This window comes from Malaclemys terrapin, chromosome 10, assembly GCF_027887155.1.
Source record: "Malaclemys terrapin pileata isolate rMalTer1 chromosome 10, rMalTer1.hap1, whole genome shotgun sequence".
Classification (NCBI taxonomy): Eukaryota; Metazoa; Chordata; order Testudines; family Emydidae; genus Malaclemys; species Malaclemys terrapin.
The window spans coordinates 55,162,082-55,186,365 of NC_071514.1; the positions used below are offsets into that span (position 1 = coordinate 55,162,082).

Consider the following 24,284-nt stretch of genomic DNA (forward strand, 5'->3'; position numbering starts at 1 on the left):
ACTCATTAGTTGATATACCCATTAAAACACCTTGACTTACAACTAAATAGACACTTTACAGTAGATTTGGTACATCTGTTTGCTACCTAGAAGTGTACACCATAACTATATTTTCAGATTCTTATTAACCAAACACTTTTAGTATGTTAGAAAATAGTGGTTTTGTTTTTTGTTTTTTAAGAGAGGGTCATGGATTCAGCATATTTATTTCTCTTATTATAATCGTCTAAGTTTAGGCCTCAACATATTTTGTATTAAATTCTGATTTCATTTTAAACTGGCTCATTTTTAAAAAAGAAAAACTTATAAGTAACAAAAAATTTTAAAAAGGAATTTTATTTAATTTTTAAAAAAGTCTTCCAATTTTTATCCACCTTGGACCTTTCTGTAATTATGACATCACTGCGGCTATCCTAGTCCCACACCCAGCACTTTCAAGCAGCTGGTATATTCGTTTGCAGTGCTCCGCTGCACGGGAGCAACCCTAGACTCCCATTCTCAGTGACTGCAGGGTCGAGGCACAGCTCCTTGATGAGATGAGCTTGGAGGGCTATGTCAGAACACGGGTCAGTTTTTCAGCATTTCAGTTCTTTGCTATCCCCTTTTTTAGGCCCACCCTAACAAGGGGGATTAGCAACCAATGTGAGGTGCCCCTAGGCAAGAAACCTACGAGTAAAAGGATGCTAAGAGCTGCCTACTCTAACAGGAGAGTTTGGGAAATGGAGTGGGAGGAAAGGAAGGGTTACATCTCAGGAACATTCAGAGGAAGTTTACAGCGTCCAGTGGACTAAACTATGTCGTGTCCAGTCCTCAAAGCAATATGAAGACTACTAAATGTTACAGGAGAACAACCCCTCCCCCCCCACCCCAGACACTTTATCTGACTCTCCCCAGATGCCCTTTGGGAGCAAGAGGTTCAGGGAAACACCAGCTGCTCATCCCATTCCTTTCACTCAACTCCTACCTGCTGAGCACGCAGCAGAGCAGTCCTTCTGTACATGTAATCCCCCGATTTGATCATGTACACCAGTAGTCGGCAATCTCTGGCACGCGGCTCGCCAGGGTAAGCACCCTGGGGCCGGGCCAGTTTGTTTACCTGCTGCGTCGGCAGGTTCGGCCGATCGCGGCTCCCACTGGCCGTGGTTCGCCGTCCCAGGCCAATGGGGGCTGTGGGAAGTGGCACGGGCCAAGGCATGTGCTGGCTGCGGCTTCCCGCCGCCCCCATTGGCCTGGAGCGGCGAACTGCGGCCAGCGGGAGCCGCGATCGGCCAAACCTGCCGACGCAGCAGGTAAACAAACTGGCCCGGCCCCAGGGTGCTTACCCTGGCGAGCCGTGTGCCAGAGGTTGCCGACCCCTGACGTGCACCATCTTATAGGAGTTCAGTTTGAATTTACACTCCAGCTTGTCCAAGCTCTCCACATTCTCCATGGACTTCTTACTGTTTCCCTCCTTCCCTTCCTTCTCCTGCTGCTCCCGACCACGCTGACACTTACGGATCCGCCTCAGGTTCCTGTAAACCAGAGAATCCCTGCTGGGATTAGTGCTCATCCTCTGTCCACTAGGCTGGGCATATCTGGTGGCTCCAGGCCAGCCCTTCGGAACCCAAAGTATTGCTCAGAGTGGAATGGTCACAAATTAAAGTCGGTTAGGCTCATGTGTCTACCATAAGCCAACCCACTGATCTCAGCTGTTTACAGAGAGTGAGGGCCTTTCAAAGCTGTTTTGTAACCAACTTCCTGCTAGCGCAAAGCACTGACTCAGCACCTTCTGCACTCAGCTAGAGGGCTATTGTAAGCAAAGGCAGGATTGCCAAGAAAAAAAAAAACGGGGCTGGTGACTCCCCAAACCCTGACCTCTCTGCAGCCTGTGGACTATGCTCTCTCTCAGTCACTGGAGAGCAGGAGCCCAGGGTGGGCTCTTGGAATAAACAGCAGCACTGTGTCTCTATATGCTACTCCCAGGTTAATGTATTCTAAAGTGGCAGAGTACTAAAAACAAACAAGAGACTGCAATAGCCAACACTGTGAAGGAGTAAGATTTTCTCCCTCTGCTGACATGGGTACTCGTGGTCTGTGTGTCACTTTTCACAGCCACAGCTTGTTCACTCACCTTGGCAGGAAAACCGGCTTCTGGGCCATGTGTTCCCGAAGTTCGGGAGAGGTAGAATCAGAGTTGACGTACCGCTCTACGTAGTCTGACCAACGCTGAAATTGGGCACAGAACACAAGGGGTTAACCAACATCTGCCAAATCAAACAATTCAAACCCAACTCTGAAGGGGTTTGGTTGGAAGTGGATGAAAGAAAAGCAACCTTTGGAGACTCCATATATTTCACACAGGTCCCACTCACTCTCCTCCCATGGATGGATATACCTATATCATAGAACTGGAAGGGACCCTGAAAGGTCATTGAGTCCAGCCCCCTGCCTTCACTAGCAGGACCAAGTACTGATTGTTGCCCCAGACCCTTAAGTGGCCCCCTCAAGGATTGAACTCACAACCCTGGGTTTAGCAGGCCAATGCTCAAACCACTGAGCTATCCCTCCCCCTATATGCACCTGCACTGTCTGGTTTTTGAAATTCTTAATAAGAGATGCCAACAAGGCTTGTTCAACCCAATTCACTGAGTGCACTGTGTCACAGAATGAATGTGTCCTGTAGGACGAGAAGCAGGTCATAAACTATAGCATCTGAAACACTGACAGCTCTGCCATCTTCATCCAGTTATACCCCCATTTAAACTTTACATGCTTAATAGCTGCAGCTGAACTCCAAGGACAATCGGCTCTTACCTCTGCCTCTACAGAGTCATCCGAGTTCTCCTCTTCGGTGTCCAGCAGCTCGATGGTTAATTGGACCTGGCCTCTGCTCTGAATGAACATCAGCTACAAAGCAGAATGCGGAAGGAGACTTAGTAACCAATTATTCAGAAAAATAAATCCAATAAACTTTATGCAACTCTCCAGCATAATACTGTGCCTTCCACTTTGCTGGGAACAACGGGGCGATACTAGCCCCAGTTACACAATCTGAACACAGAAGGAGTTTTGACAATGAGTGGAAAGTTCTAGATCACTAAGGAGCTAATCTAACAGAGGGTAAAAGGATAAAGAAATTATTCTACATATATGGGCAGAAGCGAATTCCTGGATAGAGAACCATGACATACTTAAAGAGAGGTGGAAGAAAAAAGCATGAATTGCTGCAGTGAACAGTTGGTATTTTATTAACGATCAGAAAAAATCTCTCTGTTACCCACAGAGTTTGCTCGAAATTGGGATGTTTATAAAGGCAAAGCAAGGAGCTGGACCCCTTTTAGCAGCATGCTGTTTTCTGATCAATTTGTGCAGTTTCAATTCTTTGCTTCCCTGCTTATTTTGAGACTCTCATCGGGAACACAGAGACGCCCTATAAATATCAAAGCCATTATCAATGAATTTCACTAGTTCAAGATGGGCCCGGCCACTTCTGATTTCACAGCGACGAGAAGTATGAATTTGATTTGAACTGAGAGTCAGGTTTATTTAACGCAGAGGTGACAAATATTAGTAAGAGACCGTTACAGTCTACAATGGATGAGATGGAGAAAAAGGTGGAAAGCGTCAGTGACCCACCCCACGGGAGGGAGGGAGAGACAGAGATTAAAAGCCTAGTGGCAGCAATCACTCAATACAGTATTACTCTGGCTTTGGGACACTGAGAAATACAGGGACAAATCCCAGCTTTCCTTCAGGATACGTATTTTTCCATCTTCCTTGCAAATGTCCCATTTCCGAGGAACTCTTTATAGAAATATTCTTCTGTTTTTCCTGTTCGTTCTACAGTTCCTGTCTGGATGGATGCAAGCCCCGCCAAGGGCTATATTAAGACCGACAGTCACAGAGCAGGTACTCGGCAGCTCCACCAGGCTAGAATGCACAATCAGGTCGCCCTCTCAAGCTCTAGGAGAGCTGCGGAGCACACAGGTGTCCAGAGGTCCTTGGGATATTTGGAGAGTTACGTAAAATGAAAAGCTGAGCCCATTCTCCTTTCTCAGCGAGCCTTCGTACTTCCCCTCCTCTCTCAGCAAGCTCCTCCAGGAGTCCTCCTCCAAGCGTCACTGCAGGCAGATATGGTTTTTACCTTGAAACAGTTCTCGTCTGACATGGGCTGCTCGGCTTTGCGCTGGTACTTGGCCTCCACAAGGGCCCGAGATGACTGTGAGGACAGCAGGCCTCCGGTAGCTCCGTTGCTATTCTCCGACAGGTAAAGCTCTGTCACCTGCATGCAGATCTCATCGCTCACTGTGTGCTGAAGCTGGGAGCAGGAAGGACACAGAGGAGAGGAGTTAGTGAAGTGGTTTTAAATGTCTCTGGACTTGGTGCACTGTATACTGCAGTAGCCCCCTCTCCCCAACCCAAGTCAGTCAGAGGCTTTGCACTAGTGTGCACTATGGACAACCTGCCTTCTGCAGTCAGGCCGTAGACAAAACAGAACACTAAGAAAATCTCCAAAATAAACTTCTCCATGTGGCAACAAGCAGAGTTTGACATTAATCCAAACAAGCCAGGCTGAGCCTTCGTCATTTGCCTGCACTTCTAGACTTACATGTTTGCATGCAAACACTTATGTCAAAAGCTATAATTGATGAGAAACTATTTTATCTCCCCTGCATACATATACGCTGTGGCAGAATTGGTCAGATTTCCAGTTCTTCTCCACTATGCACCACGCAAGTCTCAGAACCAGCTAAAGAATATGTCCATCAATGCAGATTAGAAATGAACATTCCCTTCAAAATTCCTGCTTCAAACCTCTGTCTGGTCAAACCACAGCAAAAAAAAAAAAAAAAAAATGCTAGCCATCTAAGTTTTAAAACTAAAAAACAATTATTTAGGTTATGAACATAGTAGCCTCTTCTACTGTGAATTACTACTACACCCATTGGAAAACATTGTGTCCTTTAAAATAAATAATGATGCTGGCAAAGTACAGTTACACATACAAAGTAAGTACGGATTAAGAACCTTTAAGTGAGCGTTATGAAGGAAATGCCTGACAGCTGGCAAAGATTTAGACCATCGAGGTACGCAGGAAGGGCTTGTTAGGCCGTTCTCTTGCCATGGAATCGCTACACCAAATCCAAAGGTTGATTAGTTGGTTGTTTGTGGAGGGGAAATTAAAAATAATTAAATCAAATTCTAAATATTAATTATATTCCCAAATTTAAATAAAGAGCCGGTTGACTGCCGATTTCCTGTCAAAACTGAAATTAAGAACTTGTTTTTAGCCCTGTCTTTATACTCTAATTTGTGCTTAACAATTCTCCATAGAAATTGGATCATCGAGGTAGCCAGCATGTGAGAGTCGACACTTGGGCTTACAGAGTTCAAGTGACAACAAGCAGCTAAAAGCCACAAATATACCAGCTTCAAGAGCCAGCCAGTGTGTGTGAAATCCAGAAGCAAGTTGTTATTCAAAAGAAATACAGAACCTTTTCCAAGAGTCCTTACAGTTTTGGTCCTTGTGTTTACAAATGCTTCAGGTTTTCTAAGAGCAAGAGAACACTTCAAATGTGGTCCCACCTGACACTAGGCATCTCTTGGACAGTGGAGGACAGTCTGCACTTGGTAAGGCAACTCCCATCTTTTCATGTGCTGTATATTTATACCTGCTTACTGTATTTTCCACTCCATGCATCTGATGAAGTGGGTTATAGCCCACAAAAGCTTATGCCCAAATAAATGTGTTAGTCTCTAAGGTGCCACAAGGACTCCTCGTTGTTTTTACTGATACAGACTAACACGGCTACCCCTCTGAAAGCTGGGTAGTAATCCTCCACAACACTATCCACTAGAGGAAGAGAAGGTGTAACATGAACTACATTGTAACACCCTTCAAAGGCAGTTCCTACAGGCCCACTATGAGTTCTGGGAGCAAAAGGGCCACATGTTGAAGGTCTCAGACAAATTGATGAATTACCAGAACGGTCAATAAAATGAGGAACAACGTTGTAAGACTTTAAATGAGAGCTTTTCAAATTAATGCCAGGTCTGTAACCCGTCAGAGGCCTCACGGAGGAGGGCAGAGGTGGTAAAATTCTCAGAACTAAAAAGAACTAAAGAGGTTCTTGCTACCAAAACAACATTATGCACACCATTAAAGCAGAGACCTCACCAAAAAGATATGAACGCAGATATGTCCTAAGGCTCTTATGAAATATACGCATTGCACATTATTATTAACTTGTATTTCACTAGCACCCAGAGGTCCTAAACTATATCTGCGACCCCTCTGTGCTTGCCACCATTCAGACACACAACCAACTAGGCCCCGCCTTGAAGAATGTAAAACAGAGACCAAGGGGATTGGGGGAAGCAACTTGCCTGAGGTCACATAGTAACTAAGTAGCAGAGCTCGAACTAGAACCCAGGTCTCCTGTTTCTCCAGCACCTTATCCAGAGCAAGCTACACAGACAGTTACCGCCTTTCCAAGCTGAATGTGCTAATGTAGCTTCTAAAAGGTTTTGTGGGCTGTAGCAGAAACATAGTAAAAGGGGGAGGAAAATGAAAAAAGCCATTCAGGGTACACCCAGTTTTGAACTAACACTCATCACTGCGGTATAGGCATCAAGGGAAGATGAAAATAAAGTTTTTAAAAATACTGGTTAAGGAACAATGCCAATTTAAAGGGAATTTGAAAAGTTCTCTGTGTTTTCTGTTTGTTTTTAATTGTTATAGGTTCAAACACCTCTGCATCCCTCAAGGCCAACAAAGACTGTCCACACTTCCTCCTTTGCTTCAATCCAAATTAGCTACTTTACTCCGGTTTTAGCTGGCAGGAAACAGGCAGCCATAGGCAGTTTAGTACTGTAGCATTATCACCACTAAGGAAACCAGCCCTTGGAGAATTCTAAATACATATATTTGCTGAGACCACTCAGATTACACGGACATTGTAACAGAAAATGGAAGATCAAGGAGGCTCTTTACTGGTCTACATAGGACTGCCTGGACTTACTTGGGTTTGGCCTGCCCTGCTTTCTTTAGTCGGTAAATCATTTGAACACCAGTTTAAAAGGAGACACACTTTTTAATACCAGAGCCAAAACTGACTGCTTTGTCAATTGCCAGGGGCTGACTCCTCCTCTGAGATATTTTATAACAAGCTTGGGGCAAGAGAAGATTTTTATCCAACTTGTACATTCATGAGGTAGAAAAATAGCGCAACCCAAAATTAAGAAATTCAGCTGGCAAGGAGTGTTAAAGCAATACAAAATACCACGCCTCTCCCCCACAGCCCCATGAAGTAGGATGTTCCAAGCCCCAGGGTCAGGTCTAGAGATCTCCTCCTTGATAACATGCTGTGCTACATTCAGTACCCACCAGCATCCTTATATTTCACATTTTGGAAACTACCAAAATGCAGGTACCGGATTTTACAGAGACAAGACCTAAAGGCAGGTGAGAGGGAGGAACACAGATTCCTCAAGACACCAGGAAACAGATCAAGTACCAGATCCACACACTGGGCTGTCATTCTTGTCTCATTTTATGCCTAGCACTTCCCGCTCCCATTCCCTTTCCCGGTTTCCTCTTCGATTTGCCGCTCAGCCTGGGTGCAAATCCTCAGCAGCAGCAAGCATAGGATTTGGTGAAGCCGCATGAAGATGTACCAGTTGTTGTTGACATAGAAGAGATTGTACACTTCATCCCCCCTCCGCCCCCCCCCCGGTCGCTTCTGGGCCGCTGTGTTGCTGAACAGCAGCTTGGCTTTAGGGAGGCTGCCCCCAACTCCGTTGTGCTTTTTCGCAGCCCCAGTGGCTTCATCCACATCCATTTCCTCCTCCACGTCTGAGAGCTCGCACCACCCAGCAAACAGCATGTCCGGAATGAAGTGGTACATGATCTGCTTGATTTTGTACTTGTCCTCTTTCTGAATTCCTGTCTGCTGTTTCACATGGTGGATGATAAAGAGAAGCAGCATCCTCCAGGATTTGCCTGTCCTCATAGGCTAGTGACAGGTGTGGGCCTATGGGTACTCCAGATGCCTGCTCTTGCCTCTGAGGGAGGAAGACAAAATACACAGAGCATGGGTGAGTCTCACATATGCAACCTACCATGTCTTTAAGACCCTTGTACAAAGCACTGCCAGTGAACTGGATTTCCTCTTTCATTACAACCCCAAACCCTATGGGGGAAGGGCCAGAGTTCACATTATCCATCACAACAACCCAAGTTCTGGTGTCAAGGGCCTACACATATTGCATACAGGGCCTTGGTGTCATTCTATTTGAAGCTGATGCCCCCCCTGGTGATCCAGGGATTTCAGGTAATGTTTCTCATTCTGCTCCCTCCAGACCTTGTTGAATCCTCTCTGGGCTTCTCGCCACTCTTCCTCTTTCATCTTTAACCTTAGCAGCAACAAAAAACAAAACAGAAGCTACGAGATGCTAAGATACCACATTGATGGGTGTAGGATAAAAACCTAGACCAGACAAGCTGGAGGCAGTAAGGCTTCTGCTCAGTGCCCATTGCCCACTGAAACAGCAGAAAGTTTCAGAAGGACTTCAAATGAGGTACAACGTGCATAGCAAAATTCTCCAGGAATGGCCATGAATCTTTAGATTGGTTTTGTGGCTATGTTATTTTACAGAAGGTTAAATAGGCCACAAATGCATGGCTATACCCCACTAACCAGGGTGATGATGAAGGCATTCAACAGAACATAAACCAAACTTTTTTTCCCCCCCCGTATACCTCCTACAGAGTCCCAGGACTGGGTCTGGGTTCATTGTCAATATCCCAGAATTCTGCTTTGTGAGAAGTTACAAATAACAGAAATCTCAACTATTGTAACCAGCTGCCCCAAAGAGTCCCTGGTATCTGTGACATCCCATAATTTATTTAATACATGGATTTAACCACTTGCCAGACATTTCAGAGCTCTCAAACTTCTCTGATACTTGTTATGGTCCTGTAACTAGATATTCTTTTCACCCCATGCAACACAGGCATACACAAAACTCTGAACCTCTCAGCCAGCTTATACCTAGCTTAGAAGAAAGAAGTCCATTCTGTCACTTCACAAAGAGTGCACTGTAACCAACTTGATCATGTTTAAAGGAAAAACACCACAAGTTGGGAATCAGACAACCCTCGTCCTCTCACATCTTGACATAATGGAAAAAACAGCTCTTTCTCTTCACTGAGGATTAAGGAATCACAATGTACATCTAGGCAGCCTACATACTTTTGATAAGACATGGGAACTTTGCAGAGATATAATTGCTGAACATTCCAGGAGTCTAGAAGCACACAGATCCCAGAAGTACCTCTTACTTGGCAGTCCCTTCGCAAACCTATATCCCTCCTCTAATCTAGTTTTCATACCATGTCCATACCCTGGTGTCTAAGAGCACCTTCTCATAGTCTTACCCCTCTCCTTTCATCTCTCGTTTCTTTACGTCTAGTTCTCACATTATGCCCTGCCTCAGCAGAGAACCTGCTAGAGACTGCAGATGTCCTCAACATGATGCAACATAAAAGCAAGTCCTTCCGGACATGAGTTCTCTTTCTGCATTTGTATAACGGGGCCCCAATTCTGACGGGGACATTAGGGAGCCACCATAATAAAGATCTGACAATCTGCAACTACAATGCTAAAGGGAATTACTTTCATTTCTAATTATCCTTTGTTCTACATTGTTAGAGATGTATCGGGAAAGTGGAAAAGTATGATGACACGGTTCCATCAAAATGCTGTTGTAGCCTCTTGCTGTGTAAATCCAGAACCAGCCAGGAGGACAGAGAAGCTATAAAGAACACAAAGGTTAGTTTCCATTCATTTATGGACTATCCCCTTCAGCCGGTTTAGTAGGGGCACATTCCGCACATTCTTTGAATACTGTAGTTCAATTTCCACCTTCTCTTTACAGCTCACTGACCATGCTCAACAAGGAACTGGGTGGAAGACAGCACTTAAACTCAAGAGTGACACGTGGTAACCACTAGGGGGTTGGCTCTTACTCCACTCTACCATGGCTGCCCTCAAGGGTAAAAAAAGGAAGAGCTAAGGAAGTTTGGAAAGTCTTGTGCTAAGATTCTAAGACACAAGAGAAAACGTCCTACACAGATGGTACTAGAGAAGAGAACTTCCTTTCATCAATTTTACATTTCCTGCCTTTCATTTTCACATTTTCATATCCCCTTGTCCGTATATGAAAAGGTAAATAGCAGCAGCAATCAGATTTTGTATACCTCTGTAAAAACGTCTCTGATACCACTATCTCTCAAACCTAAACAGTCTCATTACCATCAATCACTTCTCACAGTCTTCCCATGCCTCATCTTTCCCCCCATGCTCATTTCTGAGTCCTTTATTACTGAGATGTCCTTCTTAAGATAGGGTGACCACTACACAGAATTCCAGCTAGGTGGGGGATTTGTTAGTTTTTCAATATACAGTAATGGCATATTTGCTTCAATTCATAGCAGAGATTGAGGCTGTATAAGAAGATTCTGTCAACCACCTCTCTTTCTATTCAAGACCACATTGACGACCTGTAGTCTATAGATCAGGAACCTATGCTTTAAAGATTGTAAAAGTGTCCAACTTTTGACTTAGCTTCCACTTTCCTACGTCTCATATCACAGTACTAATTTTTGGTATGATCCCTTCCACCAAGGATGCTGGACTGATATATATTGTGATCGCTACCACTCAATGGTTTGACCATAGTTATTTCTTGATTCAGAATCTAAGTGTTATTCAGGGCTAAATCAATAACCTCTCCTCTTGTGTAGCTACAGACTAGCTATTACAAGAAGCAATCATTTAAAATATTGAAAAACTCCTTCTCCTCACCTTCTCCAGAGGTTAACATTTTATATGTGGGGAGTTGAAATTGCCCGTTATAACTATTATTCAAGAGAGTGGTCTCTGCCCCCCCCCCCCCCTCAATATTGTGCACTCACTTCCTTTTTCTGACCAGGAGGCTGGCAGTAGAACATAGTAATTTTTGAGTTGGAACCTGAATCCAATACAGACTCTACACTTCAAAGTCTTTTTCACTTTCACAGATGGGATTTATAATGGGATCAAACTCAGTTGTGTCCAAAACTGACAATACGGAACCCCACTCCAGCTTGATTTTTGAACTCAAGACTGCCCTATCTTGGGTAGGAAAAATAAAACATCCTTATCCTGCCAGCAGGGCCAGTGATGTTTTGGCTTTACTAGACACAATAGTAGCTGGGTACTATGAAACGCAACCACTTATTAGAACATAAAAAGCATCTGCATTTCTCAGACTGTATGCTTTCCTCAACTGGAGCCTCTGTGTGTATTATACGTTTGGATAGTGCCTAGCATACGATGAGTTTTACTCAAACACAAGTAATAATGCCGAAACCTGGGAAGTACCATTTCAACACAATAGGAACAGCAACAAATGAATTTTTCCTCAGCCCGTCTATGATGTCGGCCGCTTTGTCAGCATATATCCTCTGCAGCGCCTTGCGATGGATCACCTCCGACGTGCCACCCAGAGTGTTGTCCAGCTGGAATTTGGCTTGCTCCTCAGCAGACAAGCGGGGAGTTTCTTTGGATTGCCTCTAAGACTGATTGTTGCCAGGGTGGTCTCCAAGACAATATCCAGATGAAGGGGAAAATGTGTTAGCCATAGTACAATATTACTTTCTGGAAATAAAGGTTGGGTCTACACTACAGACCTATATTGGTGTAACTATGTTGCTCAGGGGTGTGAAAAATCCACACTGAGCAATGCAGTTACATCGACCTAATCCCCTGTGTAGACAGCGTCATGTCAACGGGAGAGCTTCTCCCATCGACACAGCTATCACGTCTTGGGGAGGTGGATTAACTAAGCTGATGGGAGAAGCTCTCCTGTTGGCATAGGAGTTTCTTCACTTAAGCACTGCATCAGCACAGCTGCAGTGTTTTAAGTGTCCACTTACCCGAACATTTAAGTGAACCAAAACAAGAACTTAATACTTCTGTAACGCTGTGCACGTAAAACAGGAGGCACTTGAGAAATGGTTTAATATTTCCACATCTGCTTATTCTAATCTACCTATATTTCATCTGCTTCCTATACAGTATTGCATCTTTTCACAAGAAGTTACAGGCTACTAAAATGCTTCCTTCAGGAAATAAGATTTTCCATGGGTGGGAGGTACACAATTGACAGCATTACTACAAAAGAAAGCGATAAATCTTAGCATAGGCAAATAATTGCTGTGCTGAGTTCCATTTGGAGTGTCAATCATTTAACACTCTGTGAATGTCATTCCTCAGATTTTTAACAGAAATATATTTCAGCCTCTATGTACTAAGAAAAGGAAGCATCAATTATGCACCTGCCATTGAACAGTTTCATTTGGAATGAGCTAAAGAGAAGAGAAAGAAAGCTGTGCCAAAGCTACCGACCACGATAAAGTCAATGGGCTGGAGGGGAAGGAGTTGGTCATCAGAAGCAGTTACTTGGATTTTGATTCTTGTATTCACAGAGGTTGAACAGTCCTTAGGTAGAAGCATAACCATGTCCACCAAAGGCAGGACAAGTAGTAATGGGCTAAATCTGCAGCAAGGGAGATTTAGATGAGATATTAGGAAAGCTTTCTAACTATAAGGGTATGTCTACACTACGGGATTAATCCGAATTTATATAATTCGAATTTGGGAAACAGATTGTATAAAGTCGAATGTATGCGGCCACACTAAGCACATTAATTCAGCGGTGTGCGTCCATGTTCCGGGGCTAGCGTCGATTTCTGGAGCGTTGCACTGTGGGTAGCTATCCCATAGCTATCCCATAGTTCCCGCAGTCTCCCCCGCCCATTGGAATTCTGGGTTGAGATCCCAGTGCCTGATGGGACAAAAAACATTGTCGCAGGTGGTTCTGGGTACAGCCTCACCCCTCCCTCCCTCCCTGCATGAAAGCAACGGACGGCAGACAACCATTTCGTGCCTTTTTTCCTGGGTGAACACTGCAGACTCCATACCACAGCAAGCATGGAGCCCGCTCAGCTCAAGACAGCAGTCATGAACATTGAAAACACCTCGCGCGTTCTTGTGGAGTTTATGCTGAGCCAGGACCAGAAAAACGAGGCGAGGAGGCAGCGGCGGCGGCAGCGCAGTGACAAGCGTGATGAGAACATGGACATGGACATGGACACGGACACAGAATTCTTCAAACTGCGGGCCCCGGTGCTTTGGAGATCATGTTGTTAATGGGGCAGGTTCTATCCATGGAACGCCAATTCTGGGCAAGGGAAACAAGCACAGACTGGTGGGACCGCGTAGTGTTGCAGGTGTGGGATGATTCCCAGTGGCTACGGAACTTTCGCATGCGTAAGGGCACTGTCATGGAACTTTGTGACTTGCTGTCCCCTGCCCTGAAGCGCCAGAATACCAAGATGAGAGCAGCCCTCACAGTTGAGAAGCGAGTGGCGATAGCCCTGTGGAAGCTTGCAACGCCAGACAGCTACCGGTCACTCGGGAATCAATTTGGAGTGGGCAAATCTACTGTGGGGGCTGCTGTGATGCAAGTAGCCAAAGCAATCACTCAGGTGCTGCTACGAAAGGTAGTGACTCTGGGAAATGTGCAGGCCATAGTGGATGGCTTTGCTGCAATGGGATTCCCTAACTGTGGTGGGGCAATAGATGGAACCCATATCCCTATCTTGTCACCGGAGCACTAGGGTACCACTAGGGTACCCACTACATAAACCGCAAGGGGTACTTTTCGATGGTGCTGCAAGCACTTGTGGATCACAAGGGACGTTTCACCAACATCAATGTGGGCTGGCCAGGAAGGGTTCATGACGCTCGCGTCTTCAGGAACACTACTCTGTTTAAAGGGCTGCAGCAAGGGACTTACTTTCCGGACCAGAAAATAACCGTCGGGGATGTTGAAATGCCAATAGTTATTCTTGGCGACCCAGCCTACCCCTTAATGCCATGGCTCATGAAGCCATACACAGGCAGCCTGGACAGGAGTCAGGAGCTGTTCAACTACAGGCTGAGCAAGTGCAGAATGGTGGTAGAATGTGCATTTGGCCGTTTAAAAGGTCGCTGGCCATCGTTACTGACTCGCTCAGACCTCAGCCAAATCAATCTCCCCATTGTTATTTCTGCTTGCTGTGTGCTCCACAGTCTCTGTGAAAGTAAGGGCGAGACCTTTATGGCGGGGTGGGAGGCTGAGGCAAATCGCCTGGCTGCTGATTACGTGCAGCCAGACACCAGGGCGATTAGAAGAGCACACCAGGAAGCTCTGTGCATCAGAGAAGCTTTGAAAACCAGTTTCATGACTGGCCAGGCTACAGTGTGAAATATCTGTTTGTTTCTCCTTCATGAAAACCCGCCACCTTTATTGACTCATTCTCTGTAAGGAACCCACCCTCCCCCTTCCCCCAGCTTGCTTTAAAACCAAATAAAGTCACTATAGTTTAAAAATCATTTATTCTTTATTAATACATTATAAAAAGAGAGAGGGAACCTGGGTGGGGTTTGGGAGGAGGATCGGGGGGAAGGAAAAGGCCACTAAAAAAAGGTTAAAAAAATGACAGCCTTTTGCTTGGGCTGTCCACTGGGGTGGAATGGGAAGGTGTACGGAGCCTCCCCCCCCGCGTTCTTACACGTCTGGGTGAGGAGGCTATGGAACATGGTGAGGGGGGAGGGGGGTTATACAGGGGCTGTAGCGGCACTCTGTTATCCTGCTGCCGTTCCTGAAGCTCCACCAGACGCCGGAGCATGTCTGTTTGCTCACGCAGCAGCCCCAGTGTTGCATCCTGCCTCCTCTGATCTTCCTGCCACCACCTCTCATCTCGAGCGTCTCTCCTCTCCTCACGTTGGTCCCTCCTGTCCTCACGTTCACTGTCTTCTTTCCTATACTTTGAAACCGTGTCCTTCCACTCATTCAGATGAGCTCTGTCACTGCGGGTGGATTCCATGATTTCTGCGAACATCTCGTCTCGCGTCTTCTTTTTCCGACGCCTTATCTGTGATAGCCTTCGGGACAGAGGAGGGAGGCTTGAAGAATTTGCAGCAGCTGAAGGGAGGGAAAAAAGGAGAGAATTTTTTAAAAAGATACATTTTGCAGAACAATGCTTATACTCTTTCACGGTGAACAACACTATTCACATTACATAGCACATGTGATTTCTGTGCAAGGTCGCATTTTGCCTCTTAATATTGAGTGCCCGTGGCTTTGCTGCTAGAGATCACAGACGCAGGTCCGGGCAACAGAATTCGGCTTGCATGCGGCCATGGTAAGCCATTGTCTTTCGGCTTCTGCGCCCTCCTTTCCCATATACCAAGCAAAGCCCGTTGAGTGCTGCGGTTTTCCTGTTAACATTCAGCAGCAGAAAAACTAACCCCCCGCCCCCATCCAATTCTCTGGATGATCGCTTTATCCCTCCCCCCACCACGTGGCTGGTATCAGGGAAGATCCCTGCAGGAACCAAACACCCCCCACCCCGCCATGAATTCTCTGGGATGATCGCTTTACCCCTCCCCCCACCACGTGGCTGGTATCAGGGAAGATCCCTGCTAGCCAAACACGAAAAGCTCTGGGCCAATTCCCCCCCACACACACACCCTGCACTTGGGTAACTGCAGGGAAGGATTTCTTTTCAGCCACAGGCAAACAGCCCAGTAGGAACTGCAACCTCTGTCCCCTTAATTAAATTCCCGTATTTCAACCAGGTTACCATGAGCGATATCACTCTCCTGAGGATTACACAGTAAGATAAAGAACGGATGTTGCTTAAATGCCAGCAAACACCGGGACCATACGCTGCCAGGCTTTGTCATGCATCGATACCATATTACTTGCTGCAAGCATGGCGCGGTCAAGTGTCCTACCATGGAGGACGGAATAAGGCTGCATTGCCCAGTAACCTGGTGGCAAGGCTTTTGGAGTATCTCCAGGACAGCTTCATGGAGATGTCCCCGGAGGATTTCCACTCCATCCCCAGACACGTTAACAGACTTTTCCAGTAGCTGTACTGGCTGCGAATGCATCCCAAGTCCTCAGGGCAAAGTAATCATTAAAAACCCTTGCTTTTAAAACAAGTTTTATATTTTAAAAGGTAAACTCACCTGAGGTCCCTTCCATGGGGTCGTGGTTTGGATACTGGGTTGGGAGGGTACTTCAGTCAGGCTGAGAAAAAGATCCTGGCTGTTGGGGAGAACGGAGTTCTCGGTGCTCTCTGCAAGCTCGTCCTCCTCCTCCTCCTCTTCCCCGTCCACAGAATCCTCAGGTGTAGCTGATGAGATGATCCCCCCCTCGGAATCCACAGTCAGAGGTGGGGTAGTGGTGGCGGCCCCCCTTAGAACTGCATGCAGCTCGTCGTAGAAGCGGCATGTCCGCGGCTCTGACCCGGAGCGACCGTTTGCCTCCTTTGTTTTTTGATAGGCTTGTCTGAGCTCCTTGACTTTCATGCGGCACTGATCTGAGTCCCTATTGTGGCCTCTCTCCATCATGCCCTTGGAGATTTTTTCAAAAGTTTTGGCATTTCGTCTTTTTGAACGAAGTTCTGCTAGCACTGAATCCTCTCCCCATATAGCGATCAGATCCAGTACCTCCCGTACGGTCCATGCTGGTGCTCTTTTTCGATTATCGGCCTGCATGGTTACCTGTGCTGATGAGCTATCTGTGGTCACCTGTGCTCTCCATACTGGGCAAACAGGAAATGAAATTCAAATGTTCGCGGGGCTTTTCCTGTCTACCTGGCCAGTGCATCCGAGTTCAGATTGCTGTCCAGAGCGGTCACAATGGTGCACTGTGGGATAGCTCCCGGAGGCCAATACCATCGAATTGCGGCCACACTAACTCTAATTTGAAATGATAAAATCGATTTTGGCGCTACTCCGCTCGTCGGGGTGGAGTACAGAAATCGATTTAAAGAGCCCTTTATTTCGAATTAAATGGCTTCGTTGTGCAGACGGGTGCAGGGTTAATTCGATTTAAATTCGTAAAACTACAATACCCACCTGGGGAAGTGAGGAAACAGATTGAAAGAGCAAGACGGGTACCCAGAAATCACCTACTACAGGACAGGCCCAACAAGGACAATAACAGAACACCACTGGCCATCACATACAGCCCCCAGCTAAAACCTCGCCAGTGCATTATCCACGATCTACAACCTATCCTGGAAAATGATCCCTCACTCTCACAGACCTTCGGAGGCAGGCCAGTCCTCACTTACAGACCACCCCCCAACAGGGCCGGCTTTAGGAAGGGCGGGGCCCAATTCGAACATTTTTGGCGGGGCCCCGGCAGGGATGACTAACAAAAAAAATAATGTAAAAAAAAGCCTTTCATTTCTTCCATGTATTATTTACTTTCCATAACTCTATAAATAATAAAATTATATATTATGGATGTAAGCAGAGTCAGGATGAGCTCTACCCTGACATCTGGTGGTGAATTATGGCGAGTGTGGAAAAGAACTCCAGGGGCTGATCTGGTTTGCATAGGCACACCCACTCACCTGGCATGAAACAACAGCAACTCAAAGTGGTTACTTTGGCTGGTGTGGGATCCCCAGTTTCTCTATTATTGGGGCAGGAAGAATAAAGTTTTGTTACCCTGATTCTGTGAATCAAGGCCAGTGGAACTGTTGTATGACAGAAGGACTGAGTGAGTCCTTCACCACTACCTAAGTAGCACTTGCTTGAAAAGGGGCATGGGTTACAAAACCCAGTGAATTGAGAGAGGATGGGGACAGGTATTTATACCTGATGGTATGGGTCCTCTTTGAGGGTTTGAAACACCAATTGTACTATCTCCTCTCTCCACTGTTGAATGTCAGAGCTACCTTTGATTCCATTAGGAGTCTAGTTACAGACTGCTGAGCTGAATTGACTTTGGGCCAATGGTGCACTAGCACTGGGGCTCCCCTACTATGAGCTGAAATTGCTAAGAGCTGAAATCACAAAAGAGCTAATGTTATTAAGAGCTGAGATCACTGAGACTGTGTTAACTAGTGGGGGAGCCTGAAGCTATATTGCTAAGCGGCTGGCGGAGCAGCTAGCAGAGTGGAGCCTCATGGGGACGGTTGGAGTGGAGCTGAGCGACTCCCAGGTCGGTGAGCAGAGCGGAGCAGCTGCCAGAGCAGTTCGTGGACGGCGGGAGCGGCTCACGGGACAGCTGGTGGAGTGGAGTGGAGTGGCTCGTGGAGAAGGCTGCGGCGGAACCCCACGGAGAGGCAGCCAGTCGGCCTCGGATCACGTAAGGTGCCCCTTAACACCCTGCGTGCCTCCCCCCCCCCCCCGCTTGAACTCTGGGGCTGCACTGACCAGGGACAGAGACTTTGGGGGGTTGTTGGACTTTTGGGACTTTGGTGATCCTTGGGTTGCTGGACCCAAGAGACTTTGGGGTTGTTGGACTTTTGGGACTTTGGTGATTCTTAGGTTGCTGGTTTAAAGAACCAAAGGGAAAGGACACAGCCCAATTTGCTGGGGTGGGTTTTTTGCTCATGTGTTGTTTTTCCAATTTAATGCTGATGTCGTTTACCTCATGTTATTAAACATTTTCTGTTACACTCAGACTCCGTGCTTGCGAGAGGGGAAGTATTGCCTCCTAGAGGCGCCCAGGGGGTGGTGTGTAATTGTCCCAGGTCACTGGGTGGGGGCTCAAGCCGGTTTTGCATTGCGTTACTGAAACGGAACCCCTAGATACAGAACCCGGCCCTTGTTGCTGCCAACTTAGATGGGCAGAAGGGTTACATGTACATTGCATCATATATGCTGTTGATCGGTTATTAATGAGCTCCGTTTCACATGTGTGGGTCCCCGCCACTCCCTGGGGGTGTGCTAGGGTGACCAGATGTCCTGATTTTATAGGGACAGTCCCGATTTTTGGGTCTTTTTCTTATAGGATCCTATTATCCCCCATCCCCTGTCCCAATTTTTCACACTTGCTGCCTGGTTACCCTAGTGGTGTGCACATGTGTGGGTCCCAGCTGCTCCCTGCCCCCCTCATTGAAGCAGGTGTGCAGGGTTACTGCCCTGGGAACTGCAGGGCACCAGTGGACATGGGGCTGGCTGGAGGCAGGGCAGGGGCTCACTGGAGGTAGGGTCTGGCTGCAGGCAGGGCAAGGAGTGCGGGGCTGGCTGGAGACAGGGGTGTGTGGGGCTGGCTGGCTTTGGGCAGGGCTGCAGGGGGGTGCGGCAGGGGTTGCCTGGAGACAGGGCAGGGGGTGCGGCAGAGGCTGGCTGTGGGCAGGGGGTGCAGGGCTGGCTGCAGGCAGGGCAGGGGGCGGGGCTGGTGTGGGCAGAACAGGCGGGGCGGGGCTGGAGGTAGGACAGGGGTGCAGCAGGGGCTGGCTGCGGACACGGGGTGCAGGGCTGGCTGGAGACGGGGCTGGCTGCGGGCAGGGCAGGGGGTGAGGGGCTGGTGTGGGGACGGGGTGCACCAGAGGCAGCTGGAGCCCCGGCCCTTTAAATAGCCCCCGAGTCCCCCGCTATCCCAGGGCTCTGGGGGCTATATAAAAGGCCCAGGGCTCCCCTGCTTCTACTGCCCCGGCCCTTTAAATAGCCGCGGGAGCCCTGGGGAAGCAGCGGGGCTCCAGTGGCTATTTAAAGGGCCGGGGCGGTAGAGGCAGCGGGAGCCCTGGACTTTTTAAATAGCCCCCAGAGCCCCGCAGCCCTACCCCAAGGGACCCTGGGATCTTGGGAGCCAGGGCTTCTCTCAGCAGCCTGGAAGCCCAGACCCCCCATCAGCCTGTCAAGCAGGTGGGCAGGCGGGCGAGCTGGCAGGGAGCCAAGCAGCTTTCCGTGCGAAACCTGCCTGCTTTCTGTCTGAAGGTTTGTCCAAATCGACGTGTTCCCACGAAACGTTTGGATTTTGACAAGCTGGCAATTTCTGATGGAAAAACAGTTCCACTGGCAAATTCTGACCAGCACCTCTCCTGACCGCATATCTCCCTGCATCTTTGCTGAGCGTGGAATCCGAATGGACTTGACACAGGTGGTTGTGCCCTGGGATGCCATCTCAGCCCAGCTCCCCCAGTGCTCCGGCGCTCACATTCTCCTAGTGGTGACGTCTGACCCTGGGAAGATGAAAGGCCTCTGCAGGTTGTTTCCTGCAGTGTGAGCTTTGGCTGCAGGCTTCTGTCCCCAGCCATGCCAGGAAGGAATCTGTCTAGCCAGGCTGGGCGTCCTCCCTCATCTGTGGTCAGAGGTCACACGGGCCCTTCCAGTGACAAGGTGGCAGCATCTGGCCCTGGAAAAACAGACATCTGCTGTGTGCTCACCCCAGAGATTTCTTTCTTTCTGCAAACTGAAGAGGCCTCTCTCCTGTAGCCTCAGCAGAGGCTGCGAGGAGGCCAGCAGGCCCTGTGCCCCCCCCCGCAGACCGGGGGAGGCCCTGACCAGTAGCTCTAAAGGCCAGAAGACCCCACAGGACAGGTGGGGAACGGGACTGTAACGTTACGTTGCTGTTCCATGGTTCCTTTCTCCTCAGCTGAACAGTGAGGCTGGTGGGTTCCTTCTTCTAAAAAGAAAACAAATCAGAGCATGTTTTTACATCCGGCTTTTGACTCCCCGGCCAACGGGTGTGAGCAAACCAGGTAGAAAAGTCAGCCTGTAATGCCCGGCTCCTGCTGGCTGCTCCGATGGAGACTCCACTTCCCCTCTCCTCCCCGTAAGGCAGGGGAACTGCCAACCACTGCCTGTTACTGTCTGCACCCAGCAGCAACACTCCTCTGCCTCCCGCCGCCCTCTCCTCTGCTGAGGTCCCCCGTGCCCTGCCCTGGCACCCTCTCTGCTATGGGGTCAGACACGCGGGGAGAGCAGGGCAGGTCTGTGCCCTCAGCCCCGGGGCTCTCGCACAGAGCTCTGCCCGCAGGCCCAGCCCTGAACATCACGGCGTCAGAGGCGCTTCTCCCACTATCACGGCAGCTCCTCCTGTTGGTGCCCAAAGCCCGGGACTCGCACTCAGCCCCTGAAAGCAGGGCCAGCTCCAGGCACCAGCCGACCAAGCACGTGCTTGGGGCGGCACCTGGTAAGGGGCAGCCAATCTTGGGGTGGGGGGGATTTTTTTGGGGGGGGGAGTTTGGTCGCTGGGGGTGGGGTGGGGTGGGTTGTTTTTGTTTCGTCGGCTGGGCGTGTAGGGGGGTACTGGGGGGTGGGATTCGGCAGCAGTGCTCCGGGGGGGGGTGGCGGCACGGCGGGGCGCTCCGCGGGGGCGGGGGCACTGTTTGGCAGCGCGGCTCAGCGGTGGGGTGTTTGGCGGCGCGGCGCTCGGTGGGAGATATGTGTGGCGGTGGGAGGGTTCAGCAGCACGGCGCGGCGCTCCGCAGGGGGGGGTGTTCGGTGGCATTTGGCGGCACTCCGCGGGGGGGGGTTCGGCTACGCGGCACTCCACGGGGGGCTGGCGGGGTCGGTGGCGCTCCGCGGGGGGTGAGTGTTTGGCGGCGCTCTGAGGGAGGGGGGTGTTTGGATGCGTGGCGCTCCTCGGGGGGCTGAGGGGTTCGGCGGAGTGGCACTCCGCGGGGGTGGGGTGTGTTCGGCAGCGCTCTGCGGGGGGGGGTGTTCGGCGGCTCTCTGCGGGAGGGGGTTGTGTTCGGCGGCGCTTCACGGGGGGGCGGGGTGTTCAGCTACACAGCGCTCCGCGGAGGTGGGGTGGCATCGCGGTGCTGAGGGCGTGTGTTATGGCGGCGCTATGGAGGGCGGCACTCTTTTTTTTTTGCTTGGGGCGGCAAAAACATTAGAGCCAGCCCTGCCTGAGAGTTGGGAACGTTGCAGCACGGCCCAGCCCCGGCTGCTGGGAGAGGAAGGCCACCCCATCTCCCTGGCTGGGAGAGCTGCCATGATCCCCCCATCTGCCAGCCCCAGCACTGTCCTCTGCGCACAAACCTTAGCCTCTCCTCTGCCCCTCACATCTCCCTGAGCCTCCCTCCTGCCTCCCTTAGCCTCCTTCCTGTCCCCATCCCCCTGTACCTCCCTCAGCCTCTCTCGGCTCCCCACACCCCGGCCCCCTTAACCTTCCCCCACATTCTTCTGCCCCCTGCCCCCACATGCCCCTGCACCTCCCTCAGCCGCTCTTATATCCCATATGATCACCTCCAACCCCCTCAGCCTCCCCTCTGCCCCATCCCCATGCCCCCCTCAGCCATCCCCCTGCCCCCCACACTCCCTGGCCCCCTCAGCCTTCTCCCTGCTCCCCACACCCACTACCCCTGTCAGCGTTCCCCCTGCACACTCTGTCTCCCTCATGCCCATATCCCTCTGTCCCCCTCAGCCTGGCCCCTATCCCTGCCCCCACATCCCCCTGCAACCCGCTCAGCCTTCCCCCCACATCCCCTCACAGTCCCCATGCGCTGTCCAGGCCCTGAACCATGGCCTCAGCCAGTCTGCCTGTGGGCTCGGCTTTAGCCTCCTGGAGCCCAGCGGGAGGTGGCAGCCAGCATCAGGAGGGCAGCCTGCCTGCCACATGCAGACAGAGCGTGGGGACGGGGCGGCCCTCGCGCAGGCCTCAGCCCCGCTGGCAGCAGTGGGAGATGGCGCCATTTTGATGAAGGGACAATTGGCGCCTTTGGCCACGTTTCCATGGGACAGGTGAGAAGCTTCCACAATCCCGAGTCACAATCAGAGCGTGAGGGTGGCCGCGCTGCTGCCCCTGTTGTGCATGGGGTCAGCCCAGCACGTCCAGCTGATGGGGGTGATCCTGTCACGGAGTGTGGGGGGACTCAGGGTCCTGCACCCCCAATTTCCTGCGATTCACCATGACTCTCAGCCAGCCAGTAAAGCAGAAGGTTTATTTAGACGACAGGGACACAGTTCAAGACAGGTCCCGCAGGCACAGAAAACAGGACCCCCTCAGTTAGGTCCATCTTGGGGTCCTCGGGCACCCTAGCCCCCTTGGGAGGTCAGAGCCCTGTCTGCCTCCCAGCCATTCCACCAGCCAGCTCCTGAAACTCTCCCTTCAGCGACCCCTCCCACAGCCTTTGTTCAGTTTCCCGGGCAAAGGTGTCACCTGGCCTCTAACCCCTTCCTGGGTTCTCATGTTACATGCTCAGGTATTCTCCGGTCAGTCTCCCATCCCCCAATGCAGACTATCCCAGCCACACTCCCCTGTCATCATTCAAAGACCACAGTAAGAACAGTCCCAGTTCGTCACAGATGCGTAGGCAGAATCAACCAGAATCCACTGGAAGCTGCTTTACCAGTTTGTTGGGGCAGCCAGACTTATGGGGCCGGCTGCAGCTGGCATTCGGCGTGTGCGGGTGGCGGGGGGAGGAGGCAGCATGAATTGCATGTGGGAGATTCATTCGTTTTTTGTGTGACAGCACAAACTCCCCCTCATCCCAAAACCTGGTCCCCAAATGAGCAGACTGGAGCACATCACACTAAGCAAACTGGTGCCACGTGCAACAAAATAAACAGGTCCCATCTCGTGTCCTTTGTTGCACATTTCGATGGCGTGTGCCAGGTGCTGGCAAGTTGCAGGGTCGAGAAGCGTGCATGCGGCTGAACCGCCTGGATGCTCTTTTCCAGAACTATACGGACGTGGAGCTGTTCCCTCTAATGCACCAGTTCCTGCCCCCTGTATCCCAGCCAGAGAGCTGGGACACAGAGAGCAGCTGCCTTCACAGTCACTGAATGAATCCAGTTTGATCCTCTTCCCTGTGGGACAGATGCAGCAGCAGCGCAGTCTCGCTCCAGCCCATCCCACTCAGGTATCTCCTCACCCGGCCGTGACCTGTCGGGACAATGGCAGGAGCGGGGGTTCAGTCTCTGTAACCCCACGTGCTAAGCAGGGGTTAGTGATACCAAATGGAACTGAAAGTCCGAGGGGGGTGGGGAGAGGGGTTCCCACCGTGTGTGTGGGTTTGGTGAAAGGCGCCTACAAAACGTTGGGTCTGCCCAGTGCTTAAAGACAGAGCTGACTGGACTCAGCTGGAAGTCCTGGTTTCTTCTCAGTGATCCCTAAACACTGTGAAGCCGGTTTGCCTGGGCACCATAGAGCCGGTGCTGTGGTGAAAGACAGTACAGGGGGGAGCAGCAGCGAGGTTCCCCCTAGCCAGGGAAGTCACTAAGAGCTGGACTCACTCCGGGCTGGAGGCCCCTCACAGCATGGCATCGCAGCTCCAGGCAGAGACGCAGCATGGAGCAGCAGCGGTGCAGAGCAGAGGCAGAGGCATCCCTGGCCCACCCCTTCTCTCCCTGGGGCAGGAGGCGAACTCCCCGCCCCCCGAACCTCCCCTGAACTCTCAAACTCTGCTGAGCTGGGCCCGTAAACTGGGTAAGGGGACAGCAGAGGGAAAA

At 50.0% G+C, this 24,284-nt stretch overlaps 2 protein-coding genes and 1 pseudogene across 2 annotated transcripts in view; all 3 read right to left on the reverse strand.

Annotated features, from left to right (window-relative positions):
- ECI1 (enoyl-CoA delta isomerase 1) overlaps nucleotides 1-24,284 on the reverse strand; it is a 280,245-nt gene that overhangs the window by 151,168 nt on the left and 104,793 nt on the right. The window lies entirely within an intron of this gene.
- Nucleotides 1-24,284, reverse strand: part of LOC128844064 (paired amphipathic helix protein Sin3a-like) — a 59,538-nt pseudogene that overhangs the window by 1,205 nt on the left and 34,049 nt on the right.
- On the reverse strand, nucleotides 14,522-16,126 carry LOC128844718 (capping protein-inhibiting regulator of actin dynamics-like). The gene is made up of 2 exons (XM_054042665.1): nucleotides 16,107-16,126; nucleotides 14,522-15,054 (listed from the first exon to the last, which is right to left on the reverse strand). The coding sequence occupies exons 1-2, from the start codon at nucleotides 16,120-16,122 to the stop codon at nucleotides 14,558-14,560; spliced, it is 513 nt and encodes a 170-aa protein (XP_053898640.1). The 5' UTR covers nucleotides 16,123-16,126; the 3' UTR covers nucleotides 14,522-14,557.